The 21,555-nt window shown below is 34.6% G+C and overlaps 1 protein-coding gene across 3 annotated transcripts in view; it reads left to right on the top strand.

Moving 5' to 3' along the window:
• NOL4 (nucleolar protein 4) overlaps positions 1-21,555 on the top strand; it is a 432,326-nt gene that overhangs the window by 153,202 nt on the left and 257,569 nt on the right. For all 3 annotated transcript variants that reach the window (XM_058556965.1, XM_058556968.1, XM_058556967.1), the window contains 3 exons: positions 9,885-9,996; positions 10,916-11,028; positions 17,457-17,589. In XM_058556965.1, coding sequence (XP_058412948.1) covers positions 9,885-9,996; positions 10,916-11,028; positions 17,457-17,589 — 358 coding nt within the window. The remainder of the gene's footprint in view (positions 1-9,884; positions 9,997-10,915; positions 11,029-17,456; positions 17,590-21,555) is intronic.

Below are 21,555 nucleotides of genomic sequence, written 5' to 3'. Positions count from 1 at the left end.
TCATTTTAAATGTGACTGCATACCCACTATCTTCTCTCAATACTACAACAAATATCTTTGGATTGGTAGACTGCATTCCCCTGCTTTAGTCCAGTGTTTTTTACTTTACATATCACAACCCACTAGTGAGTTGTTAAATCCTTTTAGTTGGTTGTGATCACTTTTAAAAAATGAAATAGAAGAGGATAGAAATGAGTAGTTTTATTTCATGAATGTGTATATGTGCTAGCTTCTGATGTGAAATATATTTATACCTGTATTATTGGTCTAAAAACTTGGAAAACATTGCTTTAAATGGGCACTGTGATTTCAAATTGCCTGCAGACTTCCCAATAACCACTTCTACCTACCCTGGCTCTCGATTCTGCTCTTGATATATTCTTAGGTTTTCCTGACATAACAATTTGTTCTAAATTTAAAATTATCTTCAGGCTGTAACCTATATTTTCATTCATCTTAGATATATGTACCCTGTAAGGTTGCCAGATTTAACAAATAAGATACAAGAGTCCCAGTTATATTTGATTTGCAGATAAACAATAATTTTTAATATAAGTTAGTGCCAATATCGCACATTTACCTGAAATTCAAATTTAGTTGGGTGTGCTATATTTTATCCAGCAACCTTAATTCTATTTAAAAATCAACCCAAGATATTCCTGAATGGGCCAGGCCAGGCCCCTTTCTAAATGAAAAAGGCCAGGGGAGCTGATGGATAGGTGTGAAGATAGAACGTAGAAAATGATCATAGAAGAAAGGAGGCAAAGAGATAGTGGACAGTGATATGAACTGAAAACGGCATACTGGAGTAAACCATCACAGCACCAGTCATGGCGGAACAAGCAATACTGCAGGGCTGATAGGCACTCAAAATGTGAGACTCCTCCGCCAGGGGGCAGTAGTGAGTTTGGGGGCAAATCTAGCAGTGTCCTGGTTTTGGTACTGGAGACATTATTAAGGTGCAGGAATTTGGTTGGTCATTTAACAGATGTTTAGAGGTCAGACAGATATCACATAGCACAAAGTCTTTCTGAAGTAGTAGTTGGGGTTCTGAAGCAAAAATTGCTGAGGTCTGGAGTGAATGTAGATTTGATTAGGCAGGCCAAACGTCTGGCTTTTTGTCTAATTGATATTACTATGAATGCGCTTTTCACGTAAGAGTATTTATATTGAGTCCTGATCAAAGTACTTTTCAGAATCACTTCAAAATTAATCAAACAATTACCAGTAAGTTATTCTAATAGTTTGATGTATCTAGTCACATTAGTGGTATAGAACCATATCTAGCAGTATTCAGGAATAATTTTAGTGTTTATGCTTTCAATAGATATTTGTTGAATAAATAAGTGTTTAGTTTAAAAATGTCTTCATCTTTGCACGACAGTTTCTGTATGCACCTCCACAAATTAATAATTTACTCTGTAGAAGAAAAATGATGTTCACTGCTCATCTTTTCTCGTACATGAAATGGGTAAAAGAGAACCCATATAAATATAAGGGCAAACCATTAGTTGGACATTTCACTTTTGTAATACATCTAGAAAAATGGGCCAAATGTTACAGTGTTTGCAAATTTATATATATTTTTCTAGATGTGTTGTAAAACATATATATAATATTTCTTAATTTCTCCTAATACATATATAAAATCTCCTCATTTCCTCCCTTCAAATATATTCAATGATATACAATGTGTAAACCAGATAAAGGTAGCATGGCTCTTGTTGAATTGGAGATGTTGCCCAGAAGTAAGACTTCCCTTCCTCAGATAGGAGTCTTTCTGGACTATGGTGTGCTCTGTATTTATGAATCAGGACATATGGGGTCTTTAATAGCATTTGAATGTATAGGCTCTGTTCAATTATATTTTAATTCTAACAAAATTTTTAATTTTTTAAATAAATTTTGTTTTTCAAACTTTTAGCAGTATTTAGGGATAATGATGGTGCCTATGCACTCGATAGTTGTTGAATAAATAAAGGTTTTTAAAAATAAATTTCCTATAGCTTCATTATCCAGTTATTATTATATTAAATATCACAATACTAAATATGGTAAAATAAACAAATTTCACTAGGAGATTATTTCTAATTTCTTATTTCATAATATCAAAAGTGTTCATAAGAGAAAATGTCAAAAATTTGGCTCCAAGGGCAAATTCTTCCATGAGTGTACTGCATGATATTTGGCAAAAAAACCCTGATTTTAATGTTATTATTCCAGTTAAAAAAGGTATTATTGCTATCGTCTAAATTCATTTTATAAAGCAAAGGTGGAGACAGTAATTTAACGAGTAGTGTGATCAGACCAATTTTATTTTGCCCTAACACCCGTTATCTGAAATGGAGCACCCTACATCCCAAAGCATCAAGCTGTGGAGTAATGTAACGTATAATGAATTTCAATGATTTTGGTTGATAAATCTTTTGACTTTAGCTTTTTTGTTGTGTTTTGCTTTAAAAAGTGATTGCTAATGCTCAGGATTCACCAGTGTCACGTGATGTCTCTATTTCGGCTCATGAGGTAGGTTCAAATCTTAAACCAAGAATGGCTTCTCTACTGGTGAATTTCTTTTAGCAATTAGAAGTCTTACTCACTTAGAAATAGGCTACATATACTCCTTCTTGTACATTCCATTAAAAGCGGAAGTCCTGTGCATTTAGTTCCTGGCTGTTAAAATATTATGGTGTCGCAAAGCCATCACGTTAGCCATCAGTTCTGCTGGAACAAAACAGATGGCCTGTTTATTTCCTCCAGGTGGAGCTCTGTATTGTTGCTGCACCGTCTGACGTGTTTCTTGTGGAACTTTGTAATCTGCTTGACTGCCTCTTGTATTCAGAAGGGTCACCACACACCGGTTAGAGCATTTTATACTTACAAAGAACCTCACACCAGGGAACATTATAAACATCTTAGCATAATTAACCTATGCTGTGAGGTTAATATTCCAACCCTTTACGGATGAGACAGTCTCTCTGTCTTTCTCTTTTAATGCTGGTAACCAGGAGAGGCTATAAATATGGCGAATAAAGGGATAGGCTCTGAAACCAGAATATGACATGAGCCCTGTCTCTTCTACTCATTTGACAAATTACACAACCTCTCGGAAGCATACTTTCTGCATCTGTTAAACAGAGATGATAATGGTGATGATAGTAATCTATTCGTGGTGTTGCTGTGAGGATTAAATGATAAAATCCATGTAATCCTTACTTAGCGTAATCCATTTATTAAGCATTCAATTAATGGAAAACTTAAGCATACATATATTGTTTAGGAAGCATTTTCTTCTGTGTAAAATATCCAAAGCAAGTAATAGTTGTCATATAATTTATGAGAATCTTAATTTCGAGAATTGTTGATTCTCTATCATTTCAGGAACCAGAGAACTGCAGGTTTATGTACAAGCTGAGTAAGTTTAGAGTGCCTTTCTATTGAAAATGCTCAGAAATTAAACAGTTAAAATTAGACAGGAAGGATGCTTGGGACTGATGAAGAAAGACATAGGACAAATAGCCCTGTTTTAAAATTCTCTGTTGTCAATTTTGCTGTCAATTAACCAAACTTTATGGCTTGAGTTAATGAGATAAACTTGCATCACGTAATTGAGAGACACAGTCTGAAAAAGTACAGCAAAACAATTTCTTATTACATTGTTTTTGATTAACTTTTTAATTTCTTTTAAACTTTATATTACTCCATGTATTCAAATCCAAGTAGGAAAGATTTATTTCTGAAGATAAAACTCTGCTATTCAAAAGCAAATATAAGAAAACTTCAGGAATCATATATTACCAAATGCACAAGATGAGATCTGCAAATTAATTAAACTATGGTTGACTTTTTACTTCAGTTCTTTTGGATAACTGACATTTTTACCATAACTGAGCTGTGTTGAGCGGAAGGTGATTGGCACTTGAGAACTGCCAGAATTTGGCTTTATAGTTGTAGGGTTTTTAAAAAGTACTGTTTGTTCTTTCTTCAGAAAGCCAAGAACATTGGCAAGGTAAAATGCTCATCCTCCTTTCAATTATAATATTTGTCAGTAAACTTTTCAGAAGTGTGTTCTCAATAGTTTTTTTTTTTTTTTTAACCCACACGTGGAAGATCAGTAGCAGAGCCCCTTATGGGACTTGATCATTAGGCCTTCTTCACGTGGATCAGTTTGTCACTAGATTACCAATGTCATACTATCTTTGCCGTAAACGCCGATTTTATTGTTTAGTCCATCAAAGCATGCTGCAGTTCAATTATTGTTATGTAAAAGTATTACCATATTTTTTTGATGGGAGAGGTCATTTGTACTTCTAATTTATGATAATAAGTTGATTTATTATTTTCTGCATTAGTGATTAATTCCAGTCTTAATGGACTTAGAATGTAATATTTTCATTGAAACAATATCAGTGTTGTCCAATACACAGATAAATTATGATCTTTAGACTGAATAGACATTTTTCCAAAGAAGATATACAGATGGCCAATAGGTACATAAAAAGATGCTCGATATCACTAATCATCAGGGAAATGCAAATCAAAACCACAATGAAGTATCACCACATACCTGTCAGAATGGTGATCATCAAAAACACAACAAATAACAAGTGTTAGCAAAGATGTGGAGAAAGGGAACTCTCGTGCGCTGTTGGTGGGAATGTGAATTGGTGCAGCTACTATGGAAAACAGAATGGATATTCCTCAAAAAATTAAAAATAGAGCTACCACATGATCCAGCAATCCCACTTCTGGATATTTACCTGAAGAAAACAGAAACACTAATTGGAAAAGATATGTGGACCCCTATGTTCATTACAGCGTTATTTACAATAGCTAAGATATGGAAGCAACCTAAGTGTCAATCAATGGATGAATAAATAAAGAAGATGTGGTATATATATATATAGTAGAATATTACTCAGCCATAAAAAGGAATGAAATCTTGCCATTTGTGTCAACATGGATGGACCTAGAGGGTGTTATGCTAAGTGAAATAAGTCTGACAGAGAAAGACACATACCATATGATTTCACTTATATGTGGAATCCGAAAAACAAAACAAGTGAACAAACAAAACAATACAGAAACAGAATCATAGATACAGAGAACAGAGAACATCTGGTGGTTAACAGCGGGGTGGGGCCTGGGGGGTTGGATGAAGTAGGTGAAGGAGATTAAGAGACACAGACTTCCAGTTATAAAATAAATAAGTCACAGTGATATAATATACAGCATAGGGAATATAGTCAATAATATTGTAATAACTTTGTATGGTGACAGATTGTTACTAGACTTATTGAGGTGATCATTTCATAATGTGTATAAATGTTGAGTTACTATGTTGCACACCTGAGAATAACATAGTGTTGTATGTCAACTATACTTCAATTTAAAAAAAGCCTTTAGAAGTGGTAAGTAGTGAAAAAATTGTCATGCCACAACATCGCCACCCCTCAACCCTAGTTAATTCAAAGTTAAAAGATAACGACAACAACAACAACAAATCTTCAGCCATAGCTCAATTTTAAGGAAGTTTCACAAGTGCTGACTTTGTCCTGTTGTAACACTTTGATACTTTGGGGTTTTTTTTAAATACAAAATTTTAAAAAATCTGTTTGGATGTTCCTGCTTTCCTTGGACCCTAAGCATTTGTCTGTTGGATAAGTCCACCATGGTGCATTCAACTTATAGAAATAGACCAGGATTTGGGAGATCCAGGTTTGCGCTCCAGCTCTTTGCCCTGCCCTCTACTGTGTAACAATAGCAATTCATTTCATCTCTTATACCAGTTGATCCATTTATCAAAACGTTATCGTAAAATCTGTTTTAGCCTCTGTCTAAAATAATGGCTGCAGAAGCCCAATGGAAAGTATAAAGCATTATATAAATGCAAGGAAAAAAGTCTAGATTTATAGAAAATAACATTTCTAATAAAGAGATGCCTCAGATTATTTACCTGATAAATAATGTTAGGTCATTAGTTTGTATGGTTTATTATGGCTACGTTCTATCTTTCTTCGCATGCTTATTTCTGTTGTAAGCAGTATATGTGGCTTGTCAAGTGGCAGTTGTCTTTTTAGTGTTTAGTTCAGAGGGAGCAAGACTAACCCATTCATGTTATTTTTTGCTTCTTATTACTAATAAGATGCAGTGTTTCTGTGTCCATAAGCAAAAGGAAATACTCTCTATCTTTCCCATATATAAAGGTATTTCTAAGAATACATTTTCAAGTGAAGTATTATCCTTACCAGTATTCTAACAAATGTTCTGTACTGTATATTCAAAGTCTAATTTCTATCCTAGAAACAGAGAAGTGATTAGATTTGAAAAGTAGGTCAAGGAAATAGACATATATGAATGACTATAGCATTTTCTATAATTAATTTTAGTGCTAGTAGAATGGTATTTCAAGTATCTGAATCAAAATATTTTTCAATTCCTGGTCCTTACTTCTAGGCAAGGACTGCTGTTACATATTGCATAAAGGATGTTAGGGCTTTGATGAATGGAGAGCCAAGAAGAACACGTCTCTGAGCTTTATCACCATTTATGGACATCTGTTTAAAGTTGATTTAGCATCTCAAACGTTCACGGAAACAGGGCCTTTCATTAGTACAGGGGCCATAGAGGCATCTAGCCCAGGCCTCAAGTTCAAAAGAGGCTTCACATAGGCCTTCAGTGTTATCTCTGAACAGGGTTACCAAAGAGTACTGGCAGGAGCAAAAGACAGAATTTCATCACAGGGATTTAATTGTGAAATGTAAGTGTTCAAAGATGCCCTAATTTAAGAACTTTTTATGGACGTTTCTTCATTTTTTAAAATCTTCTGAGAACCTCAGCAAAGAAGATTGCATAGAACTCCTAATTTCAAAGAGGCCTGGGAGGAAAGATTCTAGATAAGGAAAAAGGAATGATTTTCCCTCTTCACCTCCATGGCAGGAGAAATATTGTTTCAGAGATGAGTATGAGACTTGGAGAGCCTGTTCTGAGGCTCTCTTCTTCCTGTGCCTAAGAGGATGCCGGGGTCCCCGAGCCGCAGTGAGCACGAGATGGGGAAGAAAAGATCTGAGGAGAGTGGGATGCCTCGGCACTTCTCCTCATAAAATGTCTGAACACCAAGAAAAGTCCCCCCAAATGAGTGCTTTTACCCACTTATGTCACACAGAGTGACACGCCAAGGCTATGCCAGAATAACACCACAGAGAATAATGTGATAAAATACTTCCTAAAAAATCTTTTCTAAGATACAAAATGGGACTTTATATTTTTTTCACGCACACATGAAAACAAACGTATTTGTAACCATTACAAGTACTTGTTTTTCAGAGTAAAACTATAAAAGAAATGTAATATGGTTAATAATGATTCCAAGAAAAATTTATTTGGAGCTAAATAGTGCTAGGACAAGTAATACAATTGAGTCAGGTCAATAATAAATCTGTCTAGAAGAGATTCCTACACAAGTGCTTTATTAGCATTGAGAAAAGGGCAGATTGTGGCGAGCATCAGGGCCACAGAAGTAACACAGTGCTCTTTTATATAAGTAGAGAAAAGATTTAATAGAAATCCTGAATGAAAATCAATGGAGCATCCTTCTCAAATCCTATTTGTTAATGAATTTACTGGTCAGCCACATTAGTTCCAATGGACTATATTTCCATGTGAGTTAAGGAAAAAAAATATCAGGACTGGGCATGCATCATACACTTTTTTTTACTTCTGAATTATTTTAAAAATGGTTTTCAGAGAGTCAGAAAAAAATGATCTCTAATCAGATAAATAGATCAGGTGAAGGTGTTAGTTCCCTCTGTAAAAAAATGAACAGGAATCAAATTGTGTGTGCGTGTGTGTGTGTGTGTATAGAGAGAGAAAGAGCATAAGAGAAAGTGAATGAGAATTTAAATTGTATATAGTACATATTTCCTTATTTAATAACTAATATAAAATAGTTTGATGAAATACTTGCAAATTTTTCTGTTTTTCTCCCACAATTCTTTGTATAGTATGAGAAATTATTTTTTTTAAAGCTGGACAACATCTTAATTTACAAATGATAGTTATATTAAAAATAAGAATTTCAGGGGCTGGCCCCGTGGCATAGTGGTTAAGTTCGGCGCATTCCACTTCGGTGGCCCAGGTTCATGAGTTCAGATCCTGGGCACAAACCACCACTCGTCAGCTATGCTGTGGCAGTGACCCACATACAAAGTAGAGGAAGACTGGCACAGATGTTAGCTGAGAGCTAATCTTCCTCAAGGAAAAAGTAGGAAGGTTGGCAACAGATGTTAGCTCAGGGCAAATCTTCCTAAGCAAAAAAAAATAAATAAAAATCAGAATTTCATGCTTCAAATCCTAGTAGAGTTAAATTTTAATCACCTGTATGTGGATCATCCGTGGTAGATTTTAGTTGTAGACTTGTTCCTTCTCTTTGGTGTCCTTTTGGTTTCTTTTCCCTCAGAGTCACTAGGATAGGCTAAGTGATGCAAACTGAATTTTGTTTTTCCTCTCCAAAGCCCCAGTGCATGGTTGTATATCCTAGTTGTAAGTCGTTCTAGTTCTTCTATGTGAGCTGCCACCACAGCATGACAACTGACAGATGAGTGGTGTGGTTCCACGCTCAGGAAGTGAACCCAGGCCGCTGAAGCAGTGAGCACCGAACTTTAACCACTAGGCCATCAGGGCTGGCTCCAAGTAAACCAATTTTAATATTAAATTGGGGGGAAAATATGCTTTACAGTTTGGGATCTTAGCATGTGGGGTTTCCTCAGTGCTGTGCTCCTTCTACGGCATGGGTCAGCAAAAGTTGACCCCATCATCATTAAAGGATTGGTGTAGCTTTGTACTCAGTTATACACTAGGTGCTTAGTTTCTTTCTTTTCTACAAACTTAAAATACATCGTGTTCATAATGGCCAGGCACACACCTGAGAAATTGTCTGTGGCATTTATGTCTAATCTACAAGTCGTTTATTCTCCCTTATATTCCATGTGCCAGTGTTAGTGCTGTGGTGGGAAACTAATGCCCTGCACCAGGCTTTTTGGCAGCACTGTCTGAGTCAGTGTCAGCTTTTATTTAGAGATATTTAACAATCTCTCAGTTTCATTTCTGAAATTATTAACTTTGATGAGAGAAATACCCTGGTTTTTGAAAAGTTAATATTTAAAGTATCACTGACAGGGGTATTGATTTCTAACTTGATTCTAGATCATGATTCTGAAAGGAGAAGCTCTGTATAGGGTACGGGGAAAGCTTGCTCTGACAAGTGAGCTATTATGGATATAAATTATGAAAAACTGACATACAGTGAATGAAATAAGTGGCCAAAATGCATTTCCAGTGTGTCATTTTCTGTGGAAGGGATGATTCACTGCAGTAAATATATACATGAGTTCTCTTAGAATTATCTTTTATTTTCACTTAAAATTTTTTGGAAAAGCAATAATCAAAAATTCTCATTAATACAAAATCCAAAGTTTGTTTCTACTTGGGGCTAAATTTTAAAAAATATGTGTAATTTGGATAAAATTTTTATGATGCTAGCAGTAAGTTTAAAAAACAATGTTGGCAATTTTTAATAAGGAAAATTTACTAGAGTATCTGTACACTGTGATTACTTTTCCTAAAAGAAATGCAGAAATATAAACAGATATCCATCCAGATGTGGTTGATTTTTTTCTCCACATCACAGTATTAGCTCTTATTAACAGACACGCAATCAAGTTGGATAGATATTTCTTGAAATGATGCATGGTATGCAATGCATGCTTTCATTGTGCTTCCTGCCATTATGGAATAATGCGTCTTATTTGGAAATACAATGATCATTTCTGTTGAATCATGCTCAGTCAGCTTCTGTAATAACACCTCTATTTTGTGAATCATTTCAGATTTCAGAGAGCTATGCCTTCCTACCAAGAGAAGCGGTGACACGATTTCTAATGAGCTGCTCAGAGTGCCAGAAAAGAATGCATTTAAACCCAGATGGAACAGATCATAAAGGTAGCTGCAGTGTCAAATAGTGAGATTTAAAGTAATTTTATTCATAATGGCAATTTATATCTCACATTTTTATAAAAATGCGGTAGACTGAAACAGTTCAACAAGTCAGATCATCTCATTTATTCAAGTAGGAGGCAGTGAATTTTGAATATCCACTTACAGAGTAATTCAGTGTCCATGCTCAGAAGAAAGTTTCAACTATGGCAAATAACTTTTTTTCTTGTAATAATGTTTTAATTTTCCTTTATAGTGTGTATTTCATGGTATTTTAGATATATTCAGTGAGGAAATTGATGTTCTATCAAGTGTCCTTTTAAATATACCAGTTCCTTATATCTGAAAGTGATGAATAGTAGTATGGAGTTCCCTCACTGAAATTTTTACATAAAAATTACTATTTGGCTTTACCTTTCATTGAGAATTATCTAGATTATTTTCCTCATCTATGAATTTCTCTCAGAGATTAAATTAATCTCAAAGACACATTTAGGCTATCGCATTCCCGTTTGTTGGAGGATGAGTAGACTGGCATGACATAAAAAGAAAAAAAAAAAAGAGCAAATTTCCTTTTGCACTCAAATGGTATTTATAGATAGTAAGTGTGGAGCAAGGGAGAAAAATACAAAACTACAAATAATTGTGTTTAATCACTGTATCAGCCTCACTCACTGTTACCGTAATATCAAAAAGCTCCCCTGTAGTTAGAAATAACTGATTTTTCTGTAGGGCTAATTCGTTCCAATATACCTTTGTATAATCTTACCAGTTATTTTTTTCTACAATCCATCTATAATGTTACCAATTTCCTAAACACTCAGCATCTAGAATCTTATTTCAGTTTGAACAAATTGGATCATTCTGAAATTACAGGTAGACTGCAGTATCACTTTCATTACCCATTAAAAATGTTTTATTACAGATAATGGAAAACCTCCCACTTTGGTGACCAGCATGATTGACTACAACATGCCGATTACCATGGCCTATATGAAACACATGAAACTGCAGCTGCTGAACTCACAGCAAGATGAGGTAAAATGGAAACATCTACGTCTGTATCACTTACGAGTCGCAGTGCAGTCTGATAACCATGACTATTGTATTAAACATGACGGCATTTTGAAGACGGTAATTTATTTTTTAATGAAAGAGGTGTCACCAGGATTGCACAGATGGAGAAACAGACAGAAACTTCTAGTCCTTGATAGAGATTCCATGTCTTAACACATCTGTCTTAGTGCCATGTGGGAATTTGTTCATTCCGAGGAAAGATTCATTTTCCTTAATTGACCACCATTGAGCTAGCTTTGGTGAAGTGCTAGAAATAGTTCAGAGGAAAGTATGCCAAATGAGAGAGTATCCAAGGAAAATATCCAAGCCTTTGGTATTAAGGCTACTTTGCCTAGAAATCAGAAAAGTCCATTTAATAGGTATTTCAAGTATAATCATTTCTCCACCATCCAAATCTTGTGTATATTTTAAGGTTATTTTTCAGTTAACCATTATTCTGTATATTTGTCTACTTCTCTGCATTTTCTAGAGACAATTTGTGGTGATTCTTCTTAATTAGAGGTTTTTTGATGTTTCAAATTATTCTATTTAATTTTTATAATAAGAATCTGTCAGTGTGCTTGCTGGTATGTATTAGACACAAAATGCACATTTGTTGAATATTTTTCTCTAAGATGCTAATTAACTCCCCAGTTTGGTTGAATTATCTCAAAGGCAGGGATCAAGTTATATATGTATCCTGCGTATATTCTCCCAAAGGCTTATAACAACAGGAGTTTAGTAAATCCTTGTTAATGAGTTAGTAGACGTTAATTGATAGACACATTCAGATTACCTATGTTAGGAATAGTTTCTCAGGCTAATAATTCCTCTCTTTCTTGAAATTTCTCTAGAATAGGAAATGTGGTTAAATTTTTTTTTTTCAAATATAGTATTATTGGTGAAGTATTATTAAATTCTTTTAAAATTACTTTGTTGAGCTAACTTTATAAAACAAATTTTTTGTTTCTCTCTTTATTTGAGCAGGTTTAATCTCAAAACTATATTTATAAAGTTGTTTTATCTCAAAAGACTTTATTAAAGGTACACTCTATAAGAAGATCTGTGTTAGTGCAGCGGCAGTATCAGATTCCGTATTACCAGATGGCTACATGTAAATGATTAAATAAGTAGTAATAAAATTGTTGGGTTAAAGACGTGAAAGACAATTAGAAAATATTAGTGTCTATCCGTTCCTGAGAATGAAAAAATTTTTCCCCTGATTCATTACGTAAATGAAGAAAAGTTTTACAAAACCTCATAAACTAGTTAGAGCTGTCAAATATTTGTAGGAAGCTCATTTAGATGTTGATATGTTTATTTCTAGGCCAAAAAGTAAGAAGATTGACTTTGTGCCAACAATATAGCCCACATATGCTGAATCCTTCTGGCTTCTAAAAAATCATAAGTATTTCACACAAAGGAAATAGGTCCTTTAAAATATATAGCTGGATTAGGAAAATAACACTTATCCTGACATTTGGAAAACACTAAAATTGGATGTACACTGCCTTAAACATATTCAGATAAATGACTGCTTAGATTATTTACAGAATTTTAGAAATTGTGACTATTGAAAGATAGGAAAGTGATTAAGTAAAGGAAGTCATGTTGAAATGGAATTCAAGTAAGCTATTTCTTTGCAATTAGGAATTCAAATTGTTATATTTGAATTTTAATGTGTTAATTCAATTAGTTCAACCAATATTTATTGAGTACCATCTATGTAACTGGCACTCTTATAGATAATGGAGATAAACAGTGAATAAATTGACAAAAATCTTGCCTTTATTAAGCTTATCTTCCACTGTGGGGGAAACAGACAATAAAGGAAGTAAATAATGAAAGTGTGTATATAAGAAGATGCTAAATGCTATTAAGAGAAATAAAGAAGGCCAGGAATGAGAATCTTTTTAGGATTACAAAATATTGTATCCAACGTAAGATCAACTGACCTTATAAACTGTTGATGAGCATTTAAAGTGGAACAAACTGGGGCCAGCCCCGTGGCGTAGCCGTTAAGTACGGGCACTCCGCTGCTGGCGGCCCGGGTTCGGATCTCGGGTGCGCACCAATGCACTGCTTGTCAGGCCATGCTGTGGCGGCGTCCCATATAAAGTGGAGGAAGATAGGCACAGATGTTAGCCCAGGGCCGGTCTTCCTCAGCAAAAAGAGGAGGATTGGCATGTATGTTAGCTCAGGGCTGATCTTCCTCACACACACACAAAAAAAAGTGGCACAGACTTTCTGCAAGAGAGTTTGGCAATAATTATTATAAACTTTTAAAAGTTATTTATATGCTTTGACCAGAAATTTATACTAAGGTATGTGATGTATGAAACAATTTACGTATTAGAATGTTTACTGCGTTGCTAATAGTGAATGACTGAAAATATTTTCAAGGTCCAATAGTGAGGAATTGTCAAATTTGCACTGTCCAATATAGTAGCCACTAGCTACATGTAGATATTTAAATTTAATTGAAATTTAATTCAAATTGACTAAAATTAAATTTTCAGTTCTTCAGTCGCACTAACCACATTTCAAGTGCTCAATAGCCGAGTACAGCTGGTAGTCATCTTACTGAATAGGGAATGTTAGAGAAAAATTTCATCATTGCAGAAGGTTTTCTTGAAGGCCACTGGCTGAATAACCAGCATTAGAGACATGCATGGAGCTTACTGAACAACATGGTGAAGGACTCCCACCCCAACATTCTAATTCTAGATCCCATGTGTGGGACCTGGTGATCTGCATTTTTAACAAGATCTATGCTCATGCACACTAAGGTTTGAGGTGGTCCATTTCATAGAAATGCTAATAATACAGGTTTTAAGTTTATTTGAGCATAAGGTAAGTGAAAAACAGGACAAAGATAAGATTGGTGGGGGTGGTATTCAAGCAGTCTTATGGGAAATCCCTAAATATTTGACTCAGTAGCTTACACATTACTTGATAGACTTGGATTGACTTGGATATAGCTGCAAATGTATGAGCAGAGAAGCGGCATGTCCTGGAATGGGAAGATTAATTTGGCAGTAGTTGATGAACAGGACTGATGGGAAGAAATTGGAGGTGGGTGGATAACTAGGAGACTGTTATTATGTCATTCAGGATTTGGGAAAATGAGATCTTGAACCAATCAGGACAATAGCAATGGAAATCAGGAGATATATGGTAGAGACTCTTTAGAGGTAAAATCTGGAACTTGAAAACTAAAATGAAATATGGAACAGGTCAGGAATCTGAATTTCAAGCAACTTCTCAAAATAGAAATAAAATCTCAATACTAAAGTTTAAAAAAATGACTAAATGCCATTGTAAAAAGGGAAATAATAAGTGCCATTTTTTTGTGTGTGTGAGGAAGATCAGCCCTGAGCTAACATCCATGCCAATCCTCCTCATTTTGCTGAGGGAGACTGGCCCTGGGCTAACATCTGTGCCCATCTGCCTCCACTTTATACAGGACGCTGCCACAGCATGGCCTGACAAGCAGTGCAGCGGTAGTAAGTGCCATTTTTAAAAGGAAAAAGACTGGGAAGAAAATTATTTTTTACAGTAAAATATTTGTTCTAATTTTTAAAAATTAAATTTCAAGGAAGCAGAATTCTATGTTTGTTGGCCATGGCTTTCATTATCATGAGATGTTAGTAACATAAGGAATAAGTTTACATTGTAGGATGTGGAGATTCTTTTCCCGGTTGTCATATGAAAAAAAATACTCACAGAGGGAAGGATTTAGATGAATGACCTAAAGATGAACATGAATAAAATACTTAATATCATATCAATCAAGTCTTCTGATTCTCTACCCTTAGAAATCTTCAGTAATTTCTTCCTAGAGGGATTAGCATTATCTCTATGTTGATAATAAAAAATTACAATATTATATTTTATACACTTTCACCATTTTTTATTAAAAGATAATTAATCAGTTAATAATTAGAATGGAACTTACGGAATGAATACATGAACTTAATTTCAGTAAAGCCCTTTATAAATGTAAGCAATTGGATAATTCATATTCTAATAAGGAGTAGAATTGTGAAAAGTGAATTATATTTCATAGGAAATCATGGAGGAAAATATTTAAAATAGTCACAATCAATCAGCCACTTGTGATGATAAATACTTTAAAATGGTGATTTTTAAAAAATAAAATACAAAAGAAATACAGAACAACTACATTTGGTTACATAACCATTTTAATTTCTTGTCCACATTTCTTAAAAATTATGCTGACAAGAGTGGAGATAAAATGTGTATTGATGATCCATAATGTGCTATAACAGCTTACATAACCATTCCATGGAACAGAGACTGTGACCTGACTCTTTGTATCTAGCTTTTCCTTAAACACACACACACATATTCTCACATACACGTATGTTTTACACACAAACACACACACATATATGTATATATCTCAGATGGTTATATATAAATATTAATATACATATATATATACACACACACACACGTACTATGGAAATGCTATTTTACTCGATTACATATAGTTAGCTATTTGTAGTACATATAATAAATGCTTATTATAAAGATGGTGTTTATGTAGAATACAGAGCTACTTTATAAACACACATTGGTCATCTTTACCATTCTATTTAAATTTATTTTTGTATGTTTCATATAATATAATAAATATGAACCTTATTATATACTGTAGAATTTGTTATATATTCTACATAGCAGTCTCAAACAGTTTGGTGCTTATTATGTATCTAATATTGTTCTAACTACTTTAAATATATTATACACCCTCAATCCTTATAGAGCCCCATGAGACTGGTGGTATTATTATTCCTATTTTATAGATGAGGAAATTGAGACACAGAAAGGTTAGGTAACTTGCTTAAGGTAACACATCTGTCAAGTGACAGAGCATGGATCTGAACCAGGCAGTCTGGCTCTAGAGAAAGTGCACTAAAATACTATGATGTCACAGACACTATATATAGTGTATATAATGGATATCTATGTCATCCAACTATGTGTGCATATGTATGTAAGTAGGTATAGGGTACACATTGATAATATTAATGTGCACATTGAATTCTGTTATTTGTTTTTTCTCTTTTTAACATATATATTTTTTTCAGATGCCTCGGATTTTCTTAGAATTTAGAGTTGGAGAATACATAATGTACCGAGTGAGGGCATGCCGCTGGGAGAAGTCTGTGTGGCTGATTGCCCAGAGGCTTCGCAGGGTGGCATTTCCTTCTGAATTAATGAACAGCTATTTTCTCAAGCCTAGGGGACTTCATATAAATCCCAGTTCTGGTGTATAATAGTGGGATAAATCATTTAAATGCGCTGTGCTTCAATTTCTCAATTGGTAAAATTGGATGAATTCTAGTACCTCACTCGTAGATTGAGATGAAGATGAAGTGAGTGAACGAATAAAGAACAGTGTCTGCAACATAAATAATGGCACTACTACCACTGCCACTGCTAATTATTATATTAATGTTAAACTCGCAGATCAAACATTTACAAATTAAATGGTTTTGACTAAACCTGGTGATTTCAATTAAATATTTACAATATTTTACACAAGTTTCTCAGGACTTCTTGCCTATATAAGCACACCATTTGTCTGAAAATCAGTTCTGCGAATGGAGTTTGCTTCAATGAAATGCCTACAGCAAAATATCTTAGATTTGGTTTAAGCTGATATTTGACAGTTTTTGATGAATTAGCCATTTGGCAAATTGGCCTTTTGGTAATTTAGCCATTTGGTGAACTGGTTTTTGGTAAGTGGATCTTGCACGCTTGTACTTAGAACTCCTTTTTGCAGTAGCAGTGCAATTTACATTCACTTGTAAGGAAAGAAAGGATGTGCTAAGATTACCTTGCTCTGCAACAAATGTGGACTTTGAATCTAGTGATGTAAGTTTTATTATTAGGATCTGTCCTATTTGCCAATGAAAATTTTTGATTAAGCTTTTCTTATTGCATTCTAAGATTTTTGCTTATAATATTTTATTAGGTCATTTATTTTTAGGATCAAAATATATATTTCTTTTTAAGCTATGTTTTGTGATTGACTCTTTTAGGAAGTTTTTACTAAGTAAAAAAAAAAAAAAAAAAGTCCATTCTTTTCATTTCCAGGATACTTCCCCAACTACATCCTCCCTAAAGATATTATTTTACCTTTTAAAGCTGCCTATACACAGATAACCTTGTTTGAATCTACAAGTCTTGAAATTCCTTAAAGAGAGACATTATTCCATTACTTGTTATTTTGAGTATCTATTAATGTAGAACATTTTACTCAGTTCTGTAAAAGCTTCGTTACTGGCTAAACTCCAATTGACCCTATAGATAAAATGGTCACTATTTGAATGTATTATATTTTATGATGCTTGATGATATTTTAAAACCATTTTCAGGATGAAAGTTCAATAGAAAGTGATGAATTTGATATGAGCGATTCCACACGGATGTCAGCTGTGAACTCTGATCTCAGCTCCAATCTAGAGGAAAGAATGCAGAGTCCCCAGGCTCTTCCTGGACAGCAAGATGGTAAGCCTTTCAAATTGAACAAACAAATAAACAAAACAAAACAACAAAAATCCGAGTCAGAATTTATTAAAACAACCACCACCTCTTACTCTGGTGTCAATTTTTATCTGTTTCTATGGTGATTTTTTCTGTGTACTCAGGTTACATTATCCACTTCATTATTTTTGGATTCAAATACTTTGCTCAAAACTAGGGTAATAGACTGATTTATAAACAAATGTCAGTTATAAAAATCCAAGCTTGCCCATGTTTTGCTCCCTGAACTTAAAATGCTTGGTATCAATGCAGTTTGGGTTTCTGTGATAATGTTTTCTAGCTTTGGTTTCTTGGGCCATCATTCTTCTGACTGAATTAAGAGTTTAAATATGATCAAAAGAGTAATTTAGATGTTTTTCTTTTACTAAAAGACAAAATTCTAGCTACAAAAAATTGATACAAAAGCAGTTTTACCAGAGTGATTTTGCTGGATAAGATTTTTGCTGGGATTTTGAGCCACTTATTCAGCTATAAAGGAAAGAAAGATCATGATCTCCTATTGGGTCTATTGAAGATTCCTGAATCATCCCATTGTTCTTGATAGGAAGAAAACTGGATATGCAGAGAAAGTAGACTTCGTGGTTAACGCTTTAGGTCTAATATTTTCAGAGATTTTTAAAAACTATCTTTGTCGATTTTTGTCTTTCTACGTATAAAATTTTGTACGCAAGTAAATGTACCTTACTTGGGTAATTGTGGATGAAAATTAAGGGTTATAAATAGAAAGAAATTGGCCAATTTTATTCAACATTAGTTTATTATTTTTGTAATTAACCAAGTTTATGTGAACTTTTTGACTGTAGTATAGTTTTGTGCCTATGTCTGTGTTGATGGGGAAATAAAAATCTTTCCTTGCTCGATAGTAAAAACTGGTTGCAAAAGCTTGCTACTTTTCTATCTGCTATTAGTGTTCTGCTTCTGTTGTCAAAGTGTAAGAAATCCCTAGTTTTAAGCATATAAAAATCCATAAAAAGGCAGGGAGGTTTCTTTCTCACACTTCAGATGAGTCTGAAAGATGTTGGTGTCCTTGTTGGCATGAATTATGAGGAAGGAGGAGTGCATTGATCAGTGATTTTAAAATCATATCTTACTCACAACATAGTAGAATAGCTATTGCAGTGGAAAGGACTTTTATTTGGGAAATTTCTGAGAATGAGATTCTTCTGGTTTAGATATAAATTATCTTTTTTATTCTAAAATATGAGTAGGCAGCTTCAGATTTTGATTTTTTTAGTGGAAATTGTATAGCACCAGGATCATAGAATAACTATATATATAGTTATATGTATATATTTATACAGTTTTATATATGTATTATATTTGTCCACATATTTTGCCTGTTTATACCATCATCTTTTTTAGTCTATCATTTTGGAGAATGTAAATGCCAAGAGGATACCTCTCATGATGCAAATTCATGTTTTTCTTGATTGAAGTTGCTGCTTGTGGATCTTTAGCTAGGGGACAGCTGATGTGATATAAATCTATATTGATTTTAATAAAATGCAGTGGAATCACTTCAAATATTAATTGTAGGAGAAAGCACTTTCTCATCATTTTTGATGTATGCCTCAGGGATAAGTACATGTCTATTTATTCCTTCTCCAACCTAGGTCTAAGCCCTCCCTTACGTGTTAAATGCCTTTTCCTCATGCTTCTCATTGAGTTTTCTCTTGTAATTATCTCTTCTTTCTCCTGCATCATAGGTTTTCCCCAGGATCAGCACACAACCATGATAGAGTAAATATCCTCTTTAGAAAGCCTCCATTGATTCCATTGTGCCCCTCCGTTCATTGCTCCATTTCTCTGCATGACTCCCTTAACATACTCTACATAGAAACTCATTGAAGGAGTTGTCCATCATCTCTGCTTCCTCACCTCTACTCTTTTTGGCTCATCTCAGGTAGGCTTTCATCCTCGCCACTCCACTTCACTTGCTCTTGTGAATATTACCAACAGTCTTTATATTGCCTAATTCACTGGTCCAACCTTATTCCTTATCTCCCTCAACAGTAACATTGAAGGACAACACACCCTTTGTTTTCTGGGTTCAGTCATCTCTATGGGTTCATTTTCCATATCCCATTCTGTAAATGTTGGAGTGCTCTAGGGTGCAGCTTTTAATTCTCTTCTCCTCTACACTCAATCTCTAGATGATCACATTGAATCATGTGGTATTCCATGCCATCTGTACCCTGATGAATCCCATACTTACTTCTCCAAGCCTTGATGTCTTTCCTGAGCTCAGGACTATCTCCCCCTATCCATTACCTAAATTGTAACATTCTTCAGAGGCCTTACGACTGTATGAAACTGTATTATTTTTCTTATTTATTAGCTGTTCCTTTTTAGAATGCAGAACCATATTAACTAATGTATCTTCCTACACTTTTGATTTTCCTTTCAGTTGCTCCATTTGAGATAATTCTTAAATGCTCCATTGTCTAAATGATTAAATTATAACTTTTCACCAAATCATGATTTGTCACATCTGTTTTACATAATTTTTTTTGTGTGTGTGTGTGAGGAAGATCAGCCCTGAGCTAACATCCATGCCAATCCTCCTCTTTTTGCTGAGGAAGACCGGCTCTGAGCTAACATCTGTTGCCAATCCTCCTCCTTTTTTTCCCCAAAGCCCCAGTAGATGGTTGTATGTCATAGTTGCACATCCTTCTAGTTGCTGTATGTGGGATGCGGCCTCAGCATGGCAAGAGAAGTGGTGCGTCTGTGCGCGCCCGGGATCCGAACCTGGGCCGCCAGTAGCGGAGCGCACGCACTCAACCGCCAAGCCATGGGGCCGGTCCTACATAATTTTTGTGCTTCCTTTTCTTTCTCCTTTCCCCTGACAATAGCACTCTCCTAGGTAAACCGTAGTGACAAAGTACTGTATCATTCCTTATTTTACTCTGTACTTACACACACATGCACATAAACACACGTACATATAGTAGTCTCCCGTTATCTGCTGGGGATATGTTTCAAGATCCCTAGTGGACACCTGAAACCACAAATAGTACCAAATTCTATATATACTATGTTTTTTCCTATACATACATACCTATGATAAAGTTTAATTTATAAATTTGGTGTGGTAAAAGATTAACAACAATAGCTAATAATAGAATAGTACAATTATAACAATACACTGTAATAAAAGTTACTGTAGATCTTAGCTATCTCAGCATATGATTTCTTTTCTTTCCTTATTAAGTCAAAAACTTTCACCTTTTCGCTTAAAGGAAGCACTCTATGGCTTCTCTTTGGCATATCTGAATTGGCAGCATCACCACTCTTGTGCTTTGGGGCCATTAGTAAGTAAAATAAAGGGTACTAGAATACAAGCCTGGCAATACCACAACAGTTGATTTGATCACCGAGAGGGCTACTAAGTGACTAATGGGCAGGTAGCATATACAGTGTGGATATGCTGGACAAAGGGATGATTCACATCCCCAGTGGGACAGAGTAGCACACAGTTTAAAACTTATGACTTATTTGTAGAACTTTCCATTTAACATTTTCAGACCACAGTTGACCGTGGGTAATTGAGACCATGGAAAGTGAAACTGTGGATAAGAGGGGACTACTGTACTCAAATTTGTCATCGTTATTTTATAAATATAGGTTCATATAATTTACAATCTTCTGTATCTTGCTTTTCTCATCCAACATTATCTTCCTTTTAGAGCTTCCTGTATGCTAAGAGATGTGTGTATAATGGTGAGCAAAAAAGACCTTTATATAACACATAATCTAAGGGAATAAAAGTATACATAATACTTTCACTTTTGGTTACAGTTCATCTGACCAGTGTGGGAAAATTCTTGCCTCTGTAAAAATAATAATTCATAGTAGTAAAATTTTTAGCTTGTGCCTATCTTTCTTAAATCAGTGGGTGCTAGACTTATGTTGAGTCTAGGGGTGTTATTA

The sequence above is a fragment of the Diceros bicornis genome, chromosome 16 (genome assembly GCF_020826845.1).
Source record: "Diceros bicornis minor isolate mBicDic1 chromosome 16, mDicBic1.mat.cur, whole genome shotgun sequence".
Taxonomy (NCBI): Eukaryota; Metazoa; Chordata; class Mammalia; order Perissodactyla; family Rhinocerotidae; genus Diceros; species Diceros bicornis.
This window is presented reverse-complemented; position numbering and strand designations above follow the sequence as displayed.